The sequence below is a fragment of the Tetrao urogallus genome (assembly GCF_951394365.1).
Source record: "Tetrao urogallus genome assembly, chromosome: 27".
NCBI lineage: Eukaryota > Metazoa > Chordata > Aves > Galliformes > Phasianidae > Tetrao > Tetrao urogallus.
In genome coordinates, this window is record NC_136840.1 from 3,435,280 (window position 1) to 3,456,533 (window position 21,254).

Consider the following 21,254-nt stretch of genomic DNA (forward strand, 5'->3'; position numbering starts at 1 on the left):
TGCACACTGTGATGTTTTGGATGGTGGTGATGGCCGTGCCCCCATGGGCTGCAGTGCTTTGTGCCATGCTGCACCACCAAAGCCTTTGGGTTTCCCACTGAAGTCATTTGATTAATCCAGGATCTGGGCTCTGTTTGTTCACCGCGTGCGATTATCATCTCGTTTGCCCAATTCTTTGTTTCTCATCAAATATTGTTCCTGCTCTACAGGGTAATGAACATAAAGGCAAATATCTCACCTTTTCCCTCTTGAAATCTCATTAAGCTGCGTGTTTACCTTGGATGACAAGATGCAGCACACAGAGTGAAAGGTTTTCCGGCCACACCTTCCCCTGCTATCTTACTTTGTGCACAAAAGGAATAAGAACATTTGTATTTATTCGCCAGGCTTGACTCCTTTCAAAGCCAAGGGGATCCGTTTGAAAGTGTTTTCTGCTGGGCTCAACAGGTGTGAAGCTGTTGTAGAGCACTGCTGAGCCCTGGTTGCAAGTGGATATGGAGGTGAGAATTAATTTCAGCCCCCAAATACTGAGCCATTTTGGCAGGTCATCCACCATCCATGTGCACTCCCAGTGCAGAATCCTGGCTTTGCTTCTCTTACCGATGGAGAGAGATTTCAAACATGAGTCGTTTTGATGGAGGGCAAGAATTCAGGTTTTTCCCATTTTCTTTTGGATGTGTTACAATTTGCACAGCAAAATCTTTTTTTTTTTTTTTTTTTTTTTTTTTGCCTCTAGGAAACTGAACTCCCCAAAAGATGGAGGTCTGCAGTGCCCACCATGGCCCATGTGCACTAAGAGCACCTTTGGGTTGAGCTGCATCTTCCAAAGGCATCACAAAGGCTCCCCAGCTCTTGCCTGTGCTGATGGGGATGAGGTTGTGGCTTTAGGCTTCAGCTCTAGGTCTGAAAAGCATTGCTGTTGGCTGCAAAGGTGACCATTATCAGCTCCATGTATAATTAAGCTTATTGAGTGACTGGTCTTGGGCTGAGGTGGGAAAGTATCTGAATCGTGCTGGATTTGGTACCTCCTTATATTTGCATCATTAATGACATGTCATCATCAGCATCATTAGTCATAGGACAAGAGGTAATGGCTCTAAGTTGTGCCAGGGAAGGTTTAGATTGGATATTAGGGGAAATTTCTTCTCTGGAAGAGTGGTAATGAATTCAGCAGGCTGCTCAAGGAAGTGATGGAGTCGCTGTCACTGGAGCTGCTCAAGAACTGTGAAGATGTGGCACCGAGGGACGCGGTCTGTTGGCATGGTGGGTTGGGTTGGGGTTGGACTTGGTGACCTCGGGGGTCTTTTCCAACCATAATGACTCTGTGACACTACGGACGTGGTGGAGGTGGCTTGATGGTTGGAGATGATGGCCTTGGTGGTCTTGTCCAACCTTTATGATTCTACGTTTCTCATCTATGCCAATACCCAGCAGCCAGATATGGGATTCATAATACCAGGTTGGTATAAATGGAGCTCATGCTCTGCTCGCTTCAGACCCAATGCTTCGAAAACACGTTTGATTGCAAAACCTGTTGCTGGCACCGCAGTGTTTGCAAAGCTTTCGGACATCCTCCCGCAGAGGAAGCTGTGCTGGGTGGACCTGAGAGCAGTTCTGCCCTGTGCAAACCCCACAGATCTCCAACACAGCACCCTGCAGCCCTGGCTGCCCCCACCCAGGCTCTGTTTGCAAACAGGCTTGCCCTAATCCCTCTGCTTTCCGCCACGGCACAAGGAGGACCCTTTTGTGTTCACCTGCCAATGGGTGGGAAAGTACCACAGGAAACTCCAGAGCAGCGTGTTTCCTTGCTTCTAGCCATGCTTTGTGCTCATTCCCAGGGAAAACGGGCTGACTGAGCCCTCAGAGGTTGTACTGCCTGGGGCTGAGAAATAATCTGCTTTTCCTCCAAGCTGCTTGCTGCAAAAAGCTGTGAGCACAGGGAGTTGGTGGGGAGCCCGTGCGTGGTGCTGGCTCTTTGGACCCCAGATCACGGCAATGGAAAAGGAAAAAGTGGGAATAGAACTGAGCCAAAGCAGCCACTGCAGCAGCATGAGCATTACCCCCCTCATCAGCCCTCATTATTATTAGGCTGTGATTTCTGCATAGAGAGACAACATGATGGCTTTGGAACATGTTTTTGAATGAAGTGCCTAGATGCCCTCTGAGGGATTTTGGGTGCTATAGTGGTTTGGATGTCCAGGTGGGGCCATAGAGAACTGACATGGTGCCCCCTTAGCCCCCACTGTCTTATTTTTGGGATAACACAACAAAGCCAGAGCTCTGACTCCAAGTATACGGCTCTAAAACCCTTTTTCTTTTCACTTTTCCTCCAAATCTGTAGCTTTCCAACTCAAATGTAGCCCATTCGTGTTCAGTCCATAACAGAAGAAAGGAGGAATGTGCCTTGGATGCCTTGTTGTGGAAGACAATGAAGGAGATTTGCACAGGAATGCCATGGGAGCCAATCTGGAGAGCTGTGTTCTTCCACATCCCAAAGGGCTCTAAAAAAGTAGAAAAAACCACAGGTGTTTGTTTTCATTTTCTCTCCTTCTCCGTTCTTCACTGTGGTGAAAATCCTCTCGACTCTTCCTATGCCTCCATCACTCACCTGGATCCCTGCGAGGTGCCTGGACCACACAGACCGTGCATGGAGCGTCGCTCTGGGCGAGCTGAAATCCCATTGCTACAGCCAAAACTCACATGTCGCAGTGATTATCAGTTCTCATTTCCCCAGGGCAGGCAGAACCAGCGCGTCCCATTTTGTGGTGGCAGTGATGGCACCTTGGGGCTGCCTTGGGGCAGCTCTGAGTGTAGGCTGCGCGGTGCCTGCCGCGAGACATCCTTACTGCAGAGTGGGATTAGAAGGAGATTAAGTGTTTCTTTGGATGACAAGAGCATCCAGCATAAGAATAGTAAATATTGAATATCCTCAAGGGTTTTGAAGAGCTCTAAATCCTGGTGCTTTGTGGATTTGCTCACCTCTCTCCTCGGGGAGCATCCACACTCCACAGAAGATCTGCTGTTTTCCCCTCCGAAGCACCTTCCTCATAACTGGGTACCAAGACTGGGGGAGTGCTGCTTCTGATAACACTTGGGCATCCTTGCATTCTGCATCCCCTGCTCACAGCTCCTTGCAGTGGAACCATTCCCACTGCTCTGCTTTGCAAACGTTGCATAGGTCAAGACTAAGGTTGTTGTTGGCCTCAATCCCACGCATTCTTGCCAAGTATGTGGTTTATTGCTTGCAAATGTTAGTCAGCAGTTACATTATCCAAAGGCAACCCTATTTTCTGTGTTTTTTTGTGTGTGTGTGCTTTTTTTTAAGCTTTAATAAATGATTTGGCACAGGTGAGTTAAAAAGTTATGTCAGCATTAGGCAGAGTTTAATCTTGATGGATGCGTTCGCGGCGGAGCGTGAGGCTAATTGACAGATGTTAAATGATGCTTTCTGTTTCTGGCCACGCACAAACAGGAGTTCCTTTTTGTTATGGCTGATTAAAACCCTGTGCTTCCATTGGCTGGGTGGGATTTTCTTTTTCCCTATGAATCAAGGGGCTGGTTGTCACCAGGAAACCTGCCATGGTGTTCCCATTGGGGTTGGTGCTTGGATACTCTGGGGTTATTTGGTCATCAAAAGATTACAGCCCTATAGGATGAGAAGTAAGTGGCCTTAAGCTGTGGCAGGGGAGGTTCAGGAGTCACTGTCCCTGGAGGTGTTCAGGAAACGTGGAGATGTGGCACTTGGGGACGTGGTTATTGGGCATGGTGGGGGTGGGTTGGGGTTGGGGATGATCTTAGAGGTCTTTTCCAACCACAATCCTGTGGTTCTATGGGCATGGAGGGGGTGAGCTGATGGTTGGAGCTGATGACCATACTGGTCTTTTCCAACCTTAATGGTTCTGTGATTCCTACAGTTTGTCTTTGTGCTAAGAAAGGACAAAGTCCAACTGCAAGACTTGGGCATCTCCCTGGCATCGCTTTGGGCTCTTAGGGCAGAAAGCAAACCTGGGAGCAGAGCTCTGGGCAGTGCTTTAGGACCAAAATTTGGAGGCCATGGTGACTGAGATTAAACTGTGGGATTGCAGGAAGATTAGGGGTGATAAGAACGTGTTTCACTCTTCCTTTCGGGGGAATGGTCACTTGTATCATGCTCATCAGATGGAGGGCAGTTAATGGGATGATGGATGAGTGATGTAGGAGTGCTTGGTGCTGGGGACGTAGGAACAGTGATGAGCAGTGATTTGCTAATGGTGACAGTGGTGCAACATTCACAGTAGATATTTGTTTGAGAAGATGGTGGTGATTTCATGGCAGAAATAGGAACTAGTGAGAAAAACCAAACCCAGAGCAAGAGCGACTGAGGCAGCTTGTTCTTAACAAAGGTTCTGAGCTGTTTATTCCAGAGGACAGCACACATCGGATAAAACAGTATCAAAACATATGTACAAAAAATAGCAACTATTTGCACTGGGCTTTGTATCAGCAAAGTTAAGTATGGAGCATTTGGGTGCTGAAGCAACAAAGGGATGTTTTAAGGGGCTGAAACCACGCGTGGAAAAAAAGCTATGGCACAAGGAGGACAAAGTTTTTCCCAATGAGCCATTCAAGAAGTTGAGTTGAAATCTACGTTTCCCATTGATGACAAATGGGGTCAGTTTGGTCCCTCCCAACACAGCAGTAGATTTTTTGTGGCGTCAACCCCATCCTGTTCTTTCTAAGGGTGCAAGCATCGTGTCCCTGTGTTCAGCAGCACCCCAGGGTGGATTCTGCAGGATGTCCTCCCCTCGAGGAGCACAAGGACTCCTTTGTTCCAAGCAAAGTGGATGAGAGCAGGGCTGTGCAGGAGCCACATTGCAACACAGCCTGAGAGCAGGAGCTGGGAGAAAGTGTTATCAGCAGGTAGGAGTGACTTTGGGATGGTTCAGACCGCTGTCCTCCAAGGAGAGCCAACAGCTTTTACGGTGTTGGCAACTGAGTATCCACCTCAAGTTTTGCTTTGCACATTCCCTGCCCCATCCTCCTACCCCGCAGCTCCGTATTTGCTACGTGTGTGCACGAGCTTTGCAAGCAGAATTGTCACCCTGCAGCCTTGGCCCTGGGAAGTTTGTGGAAGCTGAACTCTTTGAGCTGTTGCTATTTTAACCAGACCGTATGTGAGCGTTCCAGCAGCGGCAGCACCCGGATATGCAAAACCCATCTGTCACTGTGCTATTGTCCCCATTCCTGGAGCCTGCTGGCACGGATTCCCACTCTGCAATGGCACTGGTGGCATCGGGCAGCCCCAGCAGCAGCTCTGTGCCCATTGGGAACCTGAGAGGCTTTATTGCTTGCAGCAAGGTGGGGCTGAATGCCCCCTAAACCCAACATGTATAGAAACCTTGGAGAAAATACGCAATGGATGGATTGGAGATGGAAATGCAGATTTTTTTTTTAAAGATAACAACTAAAAATCACATGATGGAATAGCTGGTGCATGGGGTGAGCTGTTGTGCTTCCCCCAGTTGGTGGGGGGGAGGGGGAGGGAGCAAAGAATTGCTTACAGAGGGATGGATGGGGAATTATTTCTTTACAGGCATACACCATTTCTGGCTTTCTGCCCCCCAAATCATGCAGTGTTTGATCACTGCAGGTGCTGTTAAAAGCTTTGGGGACGTTTAGTTTGTAGGGCTTGTTGTTGCTCTGGCTGAAAGCTGGCAGTGAGAAAGGATGGTGATGCAATGAGAGGGCGCTGAGCATCGCGTGGGATTCTTCGCTGCAGATCGAGCCTTTTAAAAGCTTTGGGGTTTTATTATTAATAATAGCAATAATAATAATGGCAATAATAATAATCTGGATTTTTAATTTTTGATAACTTCTGATTCTTTGGCTAAAACCCTCGCGATGACAGAGGCTGGTGCTGTACTAGAGGACACAGAGCATCACTTGAACTTGACGGCGCATCTCTGAATCCACACGGCCAAGGGCAACATGGCAAGGGGGGGTGGGGAAAAAAAAAACACAACAGCATTTGAGGGGAAAACACACCAAGCACGGCGCTCACCAGGCAGCAGGGCTCCAGTAACACAAGCAGGGCAGGCAGCGAGCGGCCAGCAGTGGGGCTGGGGGCAGCACGGATGCTTTGTGAGTGGTCCCAACCTCCAACCCGGAGCCCCCCGCTCTCCTCTTGGTCTTGTAGCGGCGGTTCTGGAACCAGATCTTCACCTGCGTCTCGCTCAGCTGCAGGTTCTGGGCCAGGTGGGCTCGCTCCGGGGCTGACAGGTATTTCTGGCGGCTGAAGTTCCTCTCCAACTCCAACACTTGGCTGTGGGTGAAGGCTGCCCGCGAGCGCTTTGCTGGCCGGGGGGGTCGGGGCAGCACCTTCTGGGGGGGGTCACGGCTGCATGGTGGGGTCTCAGCATCTGTAAGGGGAGAGGACTGAGCGTCGCCCGCTGGGAACTGCCCCTACCGCTGGGTTCTTTGGGTTTCCATCACCCAAATTGCTTCTTCCCTCAATATTTTCACCACCCAGACCGCCGATTTCCTCCTTTCTTTCTTATCTCTCCCCATAGAGTGAAGCATTCATGAGCCACTTTCTTCCTTGCTTTCTAGTTGCCCAAACCCCTCATCTCCTTGCTTTCAATCACCCAAATCATTCATTACCTCCATTTTCATCACCCAAGTCACTTGTTCTGTCATTTTTCCATCACTGATTTCCTCACCTTTCTTGTTTTCCATTCCTTTCCATAGAGCAAAATATTCACAAATCACGTTTTCTCTTGCTTTTCACCACCCGTATCACTCATTTCCTCTGTTTTCGTCGCCCAAATAACTTGTTTTCTCATTTTTCCATCACCCAAATCCTCATCACCCCACTTTTTTCCTTTCCTATCCCTTCCACAGAACAAAACATCCCCACTGCCCCAGAGATCCACACTGAACTCTCCGCTTGATGGAATTACTCTCATCCATTTGGGAGCTGTTTTCTCCCAAACACCCCCCTCTCTTAGTTCCTACAAGGAAAAACCAACCCCCAAAAGGGCCATTTTGCACTGCTGGTGACATCTCAAGGCGCTGCTGTTGCATACAGCGTGCTATTGGGATTTTTACAGCATCACCTGTAGCTGTGCAAACCTCTCCTGCCCTTTAATTACACTGTAATTCTTTTCCTCCCAGTGGATTGCAGCCAGTTTTTGTGTTGTTTTTCTTGCTTTTTTTTCCCCTCCTTTTGTCACTTCTATTTTCTTAAGAAGTTAACATAACACTCGAGATGGAAAAAAAAAAGGGCTGAATTCCAGCCCCATTGAAATCCCCAAGCTGCATTCTGGGAGATTTCCAATGGCTTTTAATGATTTTTCTTAATAGCCACCTGGGAGGATGTTTCAGAACTCACTTTTTGTAGGAGCTTCTTTTAATCGAAGCGACACAGAAAGCCCAAATTCCCCTGGCAAGGTCTCCCTTAGCAAGCTCCATTTGCTCTTTGCTCCCATTGCACAGCTCAAAGCTGCATTGCATCTGACTTTTCATGCAATTGCATGCAATTTGCAGCACCCTGCTTCTGCAAATTTAGCCACTGCATGCTAAAAGGAGGTGCTGCTGGGGTTGCTTCTGTAGTAAGGCTGATATGCATAATGCACAGTGTGTGCAGTGCAGCAGAAAAGAGCAGAGCATTGCAACTGGAGCTGAGAACCAGCATATATACACAGTCTGCAATGCAACAGCTAGGAGCAGAGCATTGCAACTGGTGCTGAGCATGCAGGAAAGCAAACAGCAAGCGCAGCAGAGCCCTGCAATCAGTGCATGGCAAGTACAGCTGCAGCAGCACCACCCAACAGCTGCACCAAGGGTTGCATTTGCATTAAAGGGAATCTTAAGCTTGATATTGCAGAAATGCACCTTCTGGGCTTTTTATTAACCAAAGGTGCAGGCAGCTCCTGTGCTTTGAGTTATCTGAAGTGCCTGAAGAAAGCCTTGCATGCAGTTGCCATTTCTCTCAAATGCTCCTTGCATTTGAAGCCTGGGTAACTTGGTCATGCGTGGGTTATTGAGGTTGAGGGACTTCAAAACTGAACCCTCATCCTGCCCTAAGGGTGAGCATCCCACAACACCCCCCCTTACCTGGATTTGCATCGTGGGGCTGTGCTGGGGATACTGCAGGGCCATCCTGCTGCTCCCCATCCTCTGGTATCCCGCCTCGATCCATCTCTGCTCCCCTCTCAACCCCATCCCATAGGATGTCCTGGATGAGGAAGGATGTCCGAGGTCTGGATGAGGTCTTCTGGGGGCTGCTGGAAGCTCTGTGCCCCCCAGGGCTCAGCGCCCCGGTGCTCATCCTCCTCCTCCTCCTCCTCCTTCTTCTTCTTCTCCTCCTCCTCCTCCTCCTCCTCCTGCTGCCCGCGGGCTCAGTGCCTCCCCACCCTCCAGCTCAGCATTTATTGGGCCCATGGCCAAACCTCCGGGGCCTGATTGGAGACTGGGACGTGTCTACGCCCTTTGCTGGTGTCCCAGCTCTGCAGGATTTCTGCTCAAGCACGGCAAAAAATCCCTTCTGCTGCCTTGCTCAGGATGCCCGTCCCCATCGAACCCTGCTGGGATAACCCCAGGGCTTTTATTCTCCTCTTAATTCTAAAAGCAAGGTGCCCAAAGGGAATTCATCTTTTTGGGGTGAAAGCAGGGTTTTGGGGGTTCAAAATAGAGTTGTTAGGATATGATGGTGCCACCTTGGATGGGTGAGCAGGACACTTTTTGCATCCCCACCCCAATCCCAGTGGGATGATGCTCCATGTGCTTCGCTTCTGGATGCGGTTTACACCCAGGGCAAACCCTGGAATGCTGGAGAATCGGGAATGCTGGTTGTGTATTTTGAGAGTTTTCTTCAAAGCCCTTTGGAAAAAATGGCAAACAATGCATTTTAATCAGCTTTGCAAAGTGGAGGTGCAACGGAGAGATCAAATCGTTGTGCAGGAAGGTGGGGAAAATCAACCCAAAACCCCAGGCTGATTCCTTGTGGGTGTGGACCATGAGTTGCAGAGCAATGCTGATGTGAAATAAATGTAATGATGGTAATGATCACAGTAATTAAAAAAAAAGAGCAAAAAGCTCAAGAATAAAAACTCAGTAGGTTTGCAGAATACTGTTGTGATGTTATGTGTTACCATGATTGCATTCTGTTGTCGGGTGGCTCCTTGAGTTGGACTCAAGGAGCTGCATGGGTTCCTTCCAACTTGGGATATTCTGTGATGTGATGGTGTGACATTGCAGAATATGCATCTTCTCATTTTGGGCTCTTGCACACACGAACAAAACCCACGAACCACCCAAAAGCTGGGCAACGTCCCACTTTCCAGTGAGTCCTTTTGTTCCAGTGATGCTCATTGCGTTTTCCTGCAGCTGGACCATCAATCCTGATGATGTTGGAGCTGTTTCATGTGCTCAACTCATCTGTCCATAGGTCTGCCCTCATTGCCTGGCTCAATCCTCTTTTCCTTTCACTGCTGACTGCAGAATAACCCATAACACTGGTCCAAAGCCAGAGGTTTCGGGTTTGCAGTGACAGGAACCCCCTCATGGCCATTTATTGCATTAAATTTTGGCTGATTTGGGTTTTGCGGGAGAGATCTGCCTCATTTTGCAGTTGAGCAGTTTCTAATTTGGGCAAGAAACAGGAGACATTCAAAGCAATGTTGGATGTACGGAGCAGAGCAATCCCACAAACACTGGGATTGTAAGCATCTCCTGACCTCAGCCTTTGGGAAAACCACTCCAAAGATACACAGGACTATAAAAGACATCTTAATACTTCATAAGTCTCATTCCCAGGCTTAAATACATGTAAAGAGAGATGTACATAGAAATGTACATACATGGTCCTTTGGTCCAGCAAAGCATTCAGTGCTGGTGGGTTTGGGTCCCTCCTGGCTCAGCACCAACACTTTTTTTGCTTCAGATGTGATTCTCAGATGCAAATTGTGGATGGAGAGGTTAAAATGCTGAAAGGGGAAAGGTGAGAGAGGGGAAACACGTATTCCCACCTTTTTTTTTTTTTTTAATTGCAAATAATAATCATCATCAAGACAAAAATGAACACCTGCACTGGTAAGTTATTAAGAAATATGGATATCCCAAAAGATGAGAGGAACTCAAAGCCTTAAATAGAGCGTTCATGGAAAAGCAAAGGCACAGTGGTGTGCACAGACCCTGTTTCCTTAGGAAGAAGAGCAGCATCCCATCCCTAAGCACCCCACAGGAGCATCCCTATAGGGTGGGATGGGATAGAATCTGTGTTTGTGTCCTAATAAATAAATGCCTCTGGTCCTGAGGTCCCCGGATCTGAAGCACCAGAAATTCCTTTCCTTGGGCTGGTTGGTGGGGATGGAGGCACCACATCCTGCTGTCCATTACGGCTCCAGATGCCCCCATCCCTTTCCTGGGCCACATCCCAACTGGTGCCGAGCCCAATCTCACGGTGTGAGCACCCCAGTGTAGCCCACCCCATAGCTCACCCCATAGGCACCATAGTAGGTGCTATAGGAGTAGGGGCTGACGGCGACCCCATAAGGAGCCAGGTGGGGTTGGGATCCCCCAAAACAAGGATTGCCATCTCTGACCAGCACCGGAACAGCCACCCTACGTGGTGGCAGTGGGTAGGTGGCCATCTCCAGGGATCTATCCTGCCTCTGCCTCTTGCATTTGTAACGCCGGTTCTGGAACCAGATTTTCACCTGGGTGGATGTGAGCTGGAGCACGTTGGCCAGGTGTTCCCTTTCCAGAGCAGAGAGGTATTTCTGCTGCTTGAATCGTCGCTCCAATTCCGACACCTGAGTTTGGGAGAACAAAACACGGGGTTTGCGCCGCTGCGGTTGCTTGGGGTGGTGGCAGGGCTCAGTTTGCTGCTGGTCTGTCTGCAAGGGTTGGGAGAGCAGATGTTGTCCTGCAGAGGGAAAAGCCCGAAGCAAAGTGAGACCCCAGCATGATTTTGCTGCCAACAGGGAAATTAATTGGGAACGGGGCCCCAAAAACCCAAAACGTGATGAGATTCCGACCTAGTCCTGCTGCCTCTGAGTTTCCAAAGAGGGAGTCAAATGGGGAAAGGGGCCCCCAGGGATAACTTAAATGAGTTTTTCCTATGATATTTAGTGGAAATTCAAGAAAAAAAAACCTTTGTTTTGGGGATCTGTTGCATGAATTTTGGGTAATGCCTCATTTCTGTCTTTCTCACCAATGGGTGCTGCACCCGTGGCAATCACAGCCCAGAGAGGCACAGGGAACATTGGGTTTGCTGTAGGACAATGTACCCCAAACCTCAAATCCTCTTCCCCACATCTTACCCATGGGCATGGAAGCACCCACAGGGGTGGGAACACCCAGAGGGATGGAATCACCCACACACAGCCTTCACCTCCAGCACCCCAACCACGTGGATCTCCGAATTTAAGCAAAAAGAAGGATGTGGGAATGAAGGAAGAAAACCTCAAAGATCTAGAAGAAAGTGGAATTGAGGAGGTTTGGTTGGTATTATTATTGCTGATGTTATTATTCTTATTATTTTGCTGCTCAGTGATTGCTGTGCAGTGATTCCTCGCTGCTAAGATGCGCTCAGATCTCTTGGAAACCGTATTATGGTTTGGGGAGATTTGGGGGGTCTATGGGCAAATGTGATGCTGGAAGGCTCCGGAGTCCTTCCCTGCATATTCCCACCCTTCCCATCTCTCTGCTGCCTCATCCCAGTGTCTCCCAGTCCTCGAGCTCCTCTCTTAATGGTTTTCCCGTTAATTCCACTCCGCAGCCGCCGGGCTTTAGGGAAACACGAGCAAAGGAATCCTTGCCCGATTTAGCCAGAAGGGAAAGAGGGTCCCCATCCGATTCTCCCCCTGAGCTCTCAACCTCCGAACACCACAGGACGGAAGGGGGGAGGGGGGGGGGTTGTCCCTTAGCGCAGTTTTCCTTTTCTCCCTGCGGGGACAATTTAGAGCACATCGAAATAAAGCGTTGTGTCAGCACGGACCGCTCCGAATTGGGATTGTTAGGCAGGATCAGCCTCAGCGCTGCCCGTCCGGGGGGGGTCGGGTAGATCTGGGCATGTGGGGGTCCGGGGGCGACGCTGATGTGGGGGAACGGGAAAGGGAGAGGGGAGAAAAGGGTGCTTACGGCTCCCCCAGGGGAATGGGATGGAAATGGGATGGAGATGGGGCTGCTTTGTGCCCCCTCCCCGTGGTGAGTGGGGTGGGAAAAAGCCCTGAAAGAAAACCCGAAAGAAAACGGAAGGAGGAATAAGGGGAAAAAAACAGGAAAAAGAGGGAGGGAAAAAAAAAAGAGGGGGGGGGGGGGGGGAGAAAAGAAGGGAGGGGACGAAATGAAAAGGGAGGGGAAAAAAGGAGAAAAAAGGGGGAAAAAAAGGTAAAAAGGAAGGGGGAAAAAAATCGGGGGGGGGGGGGGGGTGGGAAGAAGGGGCAGAAAACGCCGTTATCTCCCACCGGCAGCACGGAGCGGTGCCACCTCGTCGGGGCTGAGGTTCCGCTGCCCTCAGTTTGTCCGCTCCGGAGGTCCGGGGGGCTTCGAGGGTCCCGCGGCTTCCACTCACCCGACTGCGGTTCCTCCTCCCCGGAGGGGCTGCGGCGGACCCCGGGGGCTCCGGGAGCGCTGCTCTGCTCCAGGCTGAGGATATCCTCGACGGAGAAAGGGGTGGGCAGCATCCTCCGGGGGGGGGATCGGTGTAAGCTCCCGGCCTCTGCCCTCCTGTTGCTGCGGCTCTACTTGGGGGTCCCGAGGCTGGGGGGGGGTTAAGGGAGGGCGGGTCGAACCCTTCGGGGGGGGGGTCAGGATGATTTACCCTAAGCTGGGCCCTCCTATAGCCCCTTTTTACACTCCCCGCTCAGCTGGGTGGGAAGGAGCTGGCCCCCTTCCCCTCTGTATTTCCAAAACAAGGGGAAGCGAGGAGGAGGCAGAGCTGCAATAAAACAAATCGAGGCGATTTGAGCTCCATTAAGGTCACATTAGCGAGTGGCTCAGGGAGATAAGGGCTGATAAGGTGGCGGGGCGCAGACCACCTCGATCCTGCTGGTGGTGAAGGGAGGGGGATGCTGTGTGAGCCTCAACCGCTGCCGAATTCCCATGCACAGCCCCAGTGCCTCCCAGTCCATTCCAGTGCTGCCCCGATGGGACTGGGCTGGCAGCCCTGCCATGGGTCCAACACGAGCAGCCCCAGTGTGGGGAGCGAGGCCAAACCCTGCCCCATGTGGCAACGGGGTGATGCTGGGCCTTATCTGGGCGTCCGACTCTTTCAATTAAAATTCCTGGGGCTGGTGTTTGCTGATAGCCCTGACAGAGAGGGTGGCTGGGCTGGGCCGGTATCTCCCACACCCAAACCCGTCTGTTTGGAGGGGCTGGACAAAGAGCAGCCCCAATGCAGGGCTGGAATAGGAGGGAAAATAAATGCGGTGGGCTGGGGAGAGAGAGGTGCCATAGGTTCGTCCTCAGCCCTGTGTAACACAGGGGTTTGTTCCATCCCTCATTCAGAGCTTGGCATGCATCCATCACTGTGGGACAGCCCTACCACTGCTCTATTTCCCAGTGCAATGGAAAGGCTTGGACTGGAACTATTGGGCTTGCTTTCTTGTGAGGATTTGATAGTGATAAACACTGGGAAATACCTGGAAATACTTCTCCCTCCTTTTTGTTTCCTTGCATCCCAAATGTTGCAGTCCATTCCAGAGAATCACAGAATCATTAAGGTTAGAAAGACCACTAGGATCATCCAGTCTAACCATCTACCCATGCCTGCAAGCACTCTAAATCATTTAAACCAACTGAACCTCCTCTGGCTGGGGGCATCCCTGGATTGTCCTACCCTTGGTACCCTGTGGCCAAGTTTGCTGCTGCCCCATCCCCTTTAACCCAAGGAACCTCAGCCCTGCTGCGCTCATTGCCACGTTGAAATGGGACCCAAAGAGCACCACCAGGCAGAGCAAACAGGCAGTAACATTACACCTTGCCTTGTTGATGGCAGGAGGCAGCCGGCGCCAAGGTAAAATGCTTGGCTGAGAGCGAGACGAGCAGGAAGGAATTGGGGTGAGAGCCTTTATCCGCCCCCAGCGAAGGCACCCAGCAGAGATTGATGGCACTTGGCTGGATGTGCTCTCAGGGCTGCTGGCCTGGGGGAGAAGAAAGGAAAACAGCAGGGTCCCTGCTCCTCATCCCATTCCACGCTGAATTTTATTGCATCCACTCAGGGATATTGATATTGCCTCTTGCTTTAACTAGATTAAGTGAAAGCAGGAAGAGTACCCTTCTGGCTCATCTGAACTGGGTTCCTGTGGAGGTTGCTCATGTGGTTTCTGCTTTCTGGTGTTATCATCGGGCTCATCGAGGTGCTGTTGTGCTGCTGGAGCGTCTGAGGCTCTGGAAATGAGGCTCTGGAATGAGGCAGGAGGGTCTGCGCTCAGAGCAACGTGGGGATGCAACTGCAGAAGGCTTTCAGTGGGCTGAAACCACAGCTGGGCAGCGCCGGGTGGTGAAATGTGGGCAGGAGGGGTGCAGGGCTGAATGCCCTCTATTTATCTCTCCCCAACCCCCAATTTTAGCCAAGTTGCTGAGCCAAACCAGAGCTTCTCTGCTGCTCCGCGGTGCCATCACTCAGCGGCTGCGGGGCTGCTTCTCATCACCACCCTTTATCTATTCCTTCCGGATTTTGGGGGGGGGGGGGGGGGGGGGAGGGAAGGAGGGGGGGAACCTGTTGAAATCAGCGCGATTACGCAGACGGATGAGATCCCAGAGCCGAGGAGCGGCGTTGCCCGAACTTTTGGGCAGCAGTGCCCTCTGCTTGGCCGCTGGAGAGATGCAGCTCCAGCCCTGCGAGAGCTCAACACTGAGCAGCGAAGGGAGAAGGGACCAAAAATCCCCCCCCCCCGCCCCCCTCCGGTGCTCCTTTCCCCATAAGAAATGAGGCTGTGGGGTTTGGGAATCACTGAGCACTGCGCAAGCACTGCTTGCTGATGGAGAGCAGCGAGTTCTATTTAAATGGGAGGTTTTGGTGTTAGCATGAATAATTCGGTGTGCTGCTGGATGGGAAGAGTTCAAATTCCCCTCTCTAAAAATGACATTTTCAGTGCTTGGGAGATGAGCAGAGAGCAGAGCTTTCTCATCTTTGCTTTTGCTGTGATTAAACCCCGTTCCCGAGGACGCTTGCAGTGCAATGCAATGCAGTGCAAGGAGGGAAGGAGGGATGGGAGCTGCAGGAGGCAGTGCTGGGTGCGAGCGCTGCTGCTTGTTGCAGGCGGCCTTCAGTCGGCAGATGGCACAAGAGCTGTGGTGGAGCGAGTGCGGCAGCTCGGGAAGAGCCTGATGCAAAGGGGGGAAAAATGGGGGAAAAAGGGGTAAAAAAAATGGGACAAATAGGGAAAATGGGAAAAAGAAAGGGAAGAAATGGGGAAAAATAGGGAAAATGGGGAAACGATAGGAAAAAATGGGAGGAGATGGGGGGAAATGGGAGAAGATGAGAAAAGTGGGAAAAAATGGGGAAAAATGGGGAAAAATGAGGGAAATGGGGAAAAAAAAGGTGAAAAGGGGGAAACAATGGGAGGAAATGGGAGAAGATGGGGAAAGTGGGGAAAAAATGGGGAAAAAATGTGCGTGTCCCCACAGCTTGCTGGAATTCAGCTGGGATGCTGGGATGATCTCCATCCATGACTTATCCATGATACAAAGCCTCTCAATTGTATCTCCTTGAGAACGAAATCTCTGCATCCTCACTTATGAACCTGTGGTACAGATTTACCCCAGTTGTCCCCTTGCGTTCCCATTGCTCCCAGTGCTGTGGTTGGCAAACAGTGAGTGTTGCACAAGTGTTTGTCACTGGGGTTTGCTCTCTGCATTGGGACAACGAGGGGTTCATCACATGTGTTTGGTTTGCGGGACGTTTTGTTTTATTTTTTCTTCTTTTGGTAACCGGAGATATTTATTTAAATCCAGAAGAGAGCATTTGGGTGCTGAGCCAAAAAGCAGCTGAACGAAGGAGAATTGCTTAATTCTCCCTCTGATGTCATCCACGGAGCCTCCAGGAATGACAGCGCTGAAGTGAAACTCTGCTTCGTGTAACTCACAGGGCAGGGGGAAATGCATCATGCATTATCAGCTACTACATGTCAGAGATTTCCTCTCTGTCACCCTACCCACCCTTAAAGCACACAAAGTGGCTGTGAGCAACTTCCTCCGGCGCTGGGAATGGGTGAATCCCTGCAAAGCGGCTGTGCGGTGCTCTCTCCCTCCTGGCATCTTCTTTGTGATCCCTTTTTAATTGTTCTCATGGCGATTAACAGCTCCACCATCAGCCGTGCCTCCTTCGTCTCCCCGGCACAAAGGCTGCCAAAAGGAAGATTCTCCTTACGAGCACAAGCGTGTGGATTGTGCACATTGGAAGCTCCTGCATCTGGGACCTCTGGAAGCAGAGGGCCAGGGATGCTGCAGGTCCTTTAGACTGATGCTTCCCACAGCAGTTTCACTGCGTTTAGTTTTGCTTTTCCCATTTTTGTGGCCTGGGGAAAGCAGTGGGGCCAGGTTACGGGATGGATCTTTCAATGTCCCACAGATTTCCCCATCATCCCCCCCCAAAAAAGCCCACTGGGCAAACTTCTGAGGGCTCAGCTCACTTAAAAGACTTTTAAAAATATGACCAAAAGTTTCTTTACATTATTTAAAAGCCTCTTTAAAGAGCAGCTGCCTCCTATTAATACCTCTTGGGCCGATAATCTCTGCTCGGATCTATCTTTAGAGCTCTGCCAGCATTAATGGGGGCTGGAGGTGCAGCTGAACACACAGCAGAGGGAGGAGAAGCAAAGAAAACCATGGTTTTGGGGTGGAGAAATCAGCCCCCTGCTTGCACAAGGAACCCCTGGGAGCAAAGGTGAGCTATGGTTGCCACAACTTCCTCCCCTTTCCCAGGATGGGTTTTTGGCAGGGAGAAGCACCGAGCCAACAGAGCAATGCTCAAATCCCAGGCTTCTGAGATCTCATCAATAATTGTCTTAACACCAAATTTCAGCAGAGCTGGAGGTCTGAAATGCTTTGCAAGCATAGAGCAGAGGCTGAGCCCATCACCCAACAACCATCCCCCACTGCCCATCGCCCATCACCCGTCACCTTATTTTCTTTCCTGCAGTTCCTTAAACGAGACCCATCCTTGGCTTGGCTTGGTTACCTTCATCCCAAGGGCAAATGTGGGGATTCAGAGAGCTCAGATCCCAGCTGGGCTCTGCAGTGCAGGAGGTGGCCAGAGGCTGTCCCACGTCTCCTAGCGCTGACTTGCACAGCTCATGGACGTTCCTCTGTCCGATGGCTTCTCAGCATGGGAAGAGCTCATTACCATGTTAAAACAGCATCCACAAACTGTATGACAAGCAGCCAAGCACATCCAGGGGTGCATGTTAATTTAGAAAACCGTGGCATTATTCATCCCTTCGTATCGCGCCCATCAGGGATGCTGGAAAAGCTCAGGCACGTCACGCCAGGTCCCAGCTTTGCCTCCAATGCCTGCTGGAAATACAAGATACAAGAAAGATTTTTTTTTTCTCTCCAGATGGCAAACAATGCAATTTTCCAGCAATTTGAGAGCTATTTGCTATGCTCGTGGCAGATGAAACATTTCAATGGAAGACCTTAAAGATGAGCCAGGTGCCAACACATGCAGCATTTCCATGGCATGATAGTGCTTGGCAGTGATATTTGGGAGATGCTGCCTTTGGCAATGCCATTGTGAGCAAATGGGACTGGGGTGATCATTGCAGTTGGCTTTGGCCAATGGGGGTTTGCTCTTTTAGTCTTGCTGGATACCTGTAGGCTGAGAATTTGCTTTTATCAAGGGGAACAGTGGGAAAAATCCGATGTATTTATGGAAAATTCCTCTGGGTGCTGCCCTTAACCAAAGCACCGATGGTCTCCGAGCAAAAGGTCTTTTGTATTTGACCCTCTTTAATGCTTAATGATGGTGCAAGATTCAGGCTCCCAAGACAGAATCTGGCTGCACAATGCTGGGAGCAAAGCAGGACACCTTTCCACGCCAAAGAAAAAAACCAACATTGTCCTTCTGGTAATCTCATTTTTTCAGCCAGCCCGTACCACTCCCCATCCTTAAGGGAAGTTTGCTCCTTGACCTGGGAATCCAGCTGCAAGCTGTGCATCCTCAGGGGTGGGTCTGCCCTCAGCTTTTTCCTCTGATGCCATGATACAATTTCTGCTCTCTGTCAATCAGAGGGGCTGCAAGTGTGCCTGGCCCCAGTGACGAAGAGGAAAGGGCTCGTGCGTCGTCGGGATGCTCCTGACTCACCGATGGCAGCTCCACCTACATGGTCTCACATTTTCCCATAGGGATTCGCAATGCTGAGCAAAGAACCAGCGCTCGTCATTGGTCCCTCTTCCTGAGAACAGTGCCTCTGCTCAAAGGAAGGAAAGATTTCCCCCCTTGGACAGGAAAGATCCACAGCTTCATGGCAGGATACGGCGGGCTGAAGGGGGAAGGAAGGGGTTTTCTGTGTGAAAGCAAAGAGAATGTGACAAATCTGAGTTGAAATCGTGGCATTTTTGGTCTGCGGTAGAGGTTGGTGGGCAGGTGCATGGGGTCAACCTCAAGTGTGGACCTTGGCATGGGAGCAGTGAGTGAGGGCATGGGAGGAGGGATAAACTCCATAAAACAGCTCAACTCCTCTCTTTTTGCCCAATAATTGATCTTTTAAAATAGTTATTTAGGGGTGCTTCGATGCAAGGCCATGCTCTACCCTGTGGCTGTAGAGATGTATACTAGGTATATAGGGATAATTCCTATATATAGGAAAGGATATGGAGGACCTCATCTAGGTCATTAGCCACAAAGTCTGATTTGCCACAAATATGAAACTCAAAGCCCACAGATGCCACATTCTCATCAAAGTCATAGCCAGAGAACATAAGTGAAGCTGAGGAGCACATGTGGAGCTTTAAGCAAACACTGCCATATTTTGAAAAAAAATAATAATAATAATAATAAAAAAATATATATAAACTTAATCATACCAGGTTTTATTATGAGCCCAAAAATAAGAATAAATAGTCATTTGGACTGCTTAAGTTCCCCAGCAGAGAGGAAAATGGTGTTGGGCTGATGGCTGCATGGAGCCCTGAGCCAAGCATCGCGTCCGGAGAGGAGCAATGATTTTGTTCTGTAGCAAAAACAATTAAGCTCCAAGCCTTGAGATGAAACAAAGCCCTGAAGGAAACTCGTAGGAACCAACAGGATTTTTCTCCTGTCTTCCATAAAATGGGGTTTTGCTTTTAAATCACCACTGTGAACAGCTGCCTTTGTGCCCTGAGCTGCAGCATCCATCCCATAGAGGTGTCCCCATGGCCTGGCTCCTCCCCCGGGCTACACTGGCATCTCAATCTGCCAAAAAAATGAGAGCCAAAGGGGAGTGAAATGAGAAAAAAATTCCCATCTGTGTGAAAATAATTACATCTCCCCCATGAGCTCATTCTGGTTTTACGAGTTTTTCCAGCTGTGGGCTGGAATACAGCCTGTGCCTATCTCAGGTATTTTCTGCCTCAGGTTCTTGAACTTGCAGCACGGATCCCTCTGAATCGTGGAGATAAAAGGGGTTCACACCAACATTATCCCTCATGGCAAAGGCAGTGTTTTCAAGGGAGATGCCAGCATTGGAAAACAGAAATCTGTGGGCTGTCAGCACGGTGAGGAAGAGGCATCTTGGTGGAAAATGCTGATACACTGAAGTAAAGTAATTTGTGTGAACAGCTTATCCTGCTGGATATCTCCATCCATGAGATAGAAGTGCTGTGTGTCCCTCCCTCAACCACATGCGGGATCCCTAGGGGATGTAATCCCCCAAACCCATCCCCAAGACTCTGGCACTGAAATACATTAAAATATCAGTTGGGTTTCTATAGCTCAGCGGTGAGTTCCCTACGTTTAACCTGCAAAGCCTGCATCCATTTGCTTTTTTCTGCCTTTTCCTTCTTCATCTAACCTTGCACGATGGGAACAACCAGTGCAGCTCAGTTCGTTTGAACTTTGGTTATATTTTTAGCATCCTACTTCTTTCATATTCCCAGTCGTACCGGCTGAATCACGATGGCAAAGACAATATCCTTTATTATATTGTGGAAGGGTGTTTTTTTTTTTTTCCTTTTTTTTTCTGCTCTTTATTTTTCTAAGCTCGCAGGAGGCAGGAAGTTCCCAAATTTCACTCCCAGCCGCTTCATACGGTGTCACTCCAAGTGCCAAAGATCACACTCCTTCTCCTCTGCTCCCAGTCTTTCTTTCTCTCCCCTTTCTCAGAACAGCAAAGCAGGAAGGGTGAGGGCCAGGAAAATCTGAAATGATTTTCCCCTTGTTTTGTAACGAAACTTAAAAAACAACAGCGAAAAAAAGAAAAAGGGACAAGACAAGAACATCAGTCAATCATGTACCTTGGGCCTGGGCCAAATCAAATTAACTCCTGGGCAGTTTGTTCCATGCGAAGGTGACAGCAGGACTTCCATGCGCTACGCTCGCCATCGCCGCGCTGAGATTTCCTCTCCTAGGATCCATTTCTGTGCAGAATTTCCACCACGGTGATGACTTGGATCAGACCCCTGTTGCTGGCAGCTCTTAAAATCAAAGCTCTCGTTATTAGCACTGGTCAAAACACATCTTCTTAGGTTTTTTTTTTTTGTTGTTGTTTTTTTTTCTGAGTAACTGGTGAGAAACAGTTGCATTTCAGAAATGTTGCTGCAGTTGGGGATAACAAGGTAGAAATGTCCCATGAAATGAAATTTTCAATGGTAATAATGATGATAATAACAGTAATAATAATTATAAAACATCAAAAAGCTTGATTATCTCCTTTATTCTTTAGAAGAACTTCACTTGACTCGTGCTGCCTGCTCTATACACTGTGTGAATGAACTGTAGACATTTTTTACCTATAGGATACGTAGTCCCACCAAGAAGTCAACCTCAAATTGAGGAGAAGAAAGGAAAATTGGTGTTACAGTGCTGCAATCTCTTGTGGAGAACAGAGCATTGTGCTGGAGAGCTCATGTGTAACTCACCTCTTCCATTTGGGGCTGGAGTTCAGCACTGATGACTTCGTGCCCTCATTGCCTGCTTGAAGTCTTCCTGCTGTGGGGGGCAATTATTGCAATAAAAGAGACTTTCAAGCAGAATTTATTGGGTAGGGTGACTCCATCCATTCAGGTGAGGTGCTCTGTCCTCAATTCTCTAGGAACAATTTCATTTTGCGGGTGTGGTTTATGAATGA

General features: G+C 49.6%; 2 protein-coding genes across 2 annotated transcripts; both read right to left on the minus strand.

Moving 5' to 3' along the window:
- Positions 1-6,036: 6,036 nt before the first annotated feature.
- Positions 6,037-8,308, minus strand: NKX3-1 (NK3 homeobox 1; the record flags this gene model as incomplete). The annotated part of the gene is made up of 2 exons (XM_079547405.1): positions 6,037-6,398; positions 8,095-8,308. 2 exons carry the CDS (start codon positions 8,306-8,308, stop codon positions 6,037-6,039), a joined length of 576 nt encoding a protein of 191 aa, XP_079403531.1.
- Positions 8,309-10,436: 2,128 nt separating this feature from the next.
- NKX2-6 (NK2 homeobox 6) lies at positions 10,437-12,668 on the minus strand (the record flags this gene model as incomplete). The annotated part of the gene is made up of 2 exons (XM_079547370.1): positions 10,437-10,906; positions 12,557-12,668. The coding sequence occupies 2 exons, from the start codon at positions 12,666-12,668 to the stop codon at positions 10,437-10,439; spliced, it is 582 nt and encodes a 193-aa protein (XP_079403496.1).
- Positions 12,669-21,254: the final 8,586 nt, after the last annotated feature.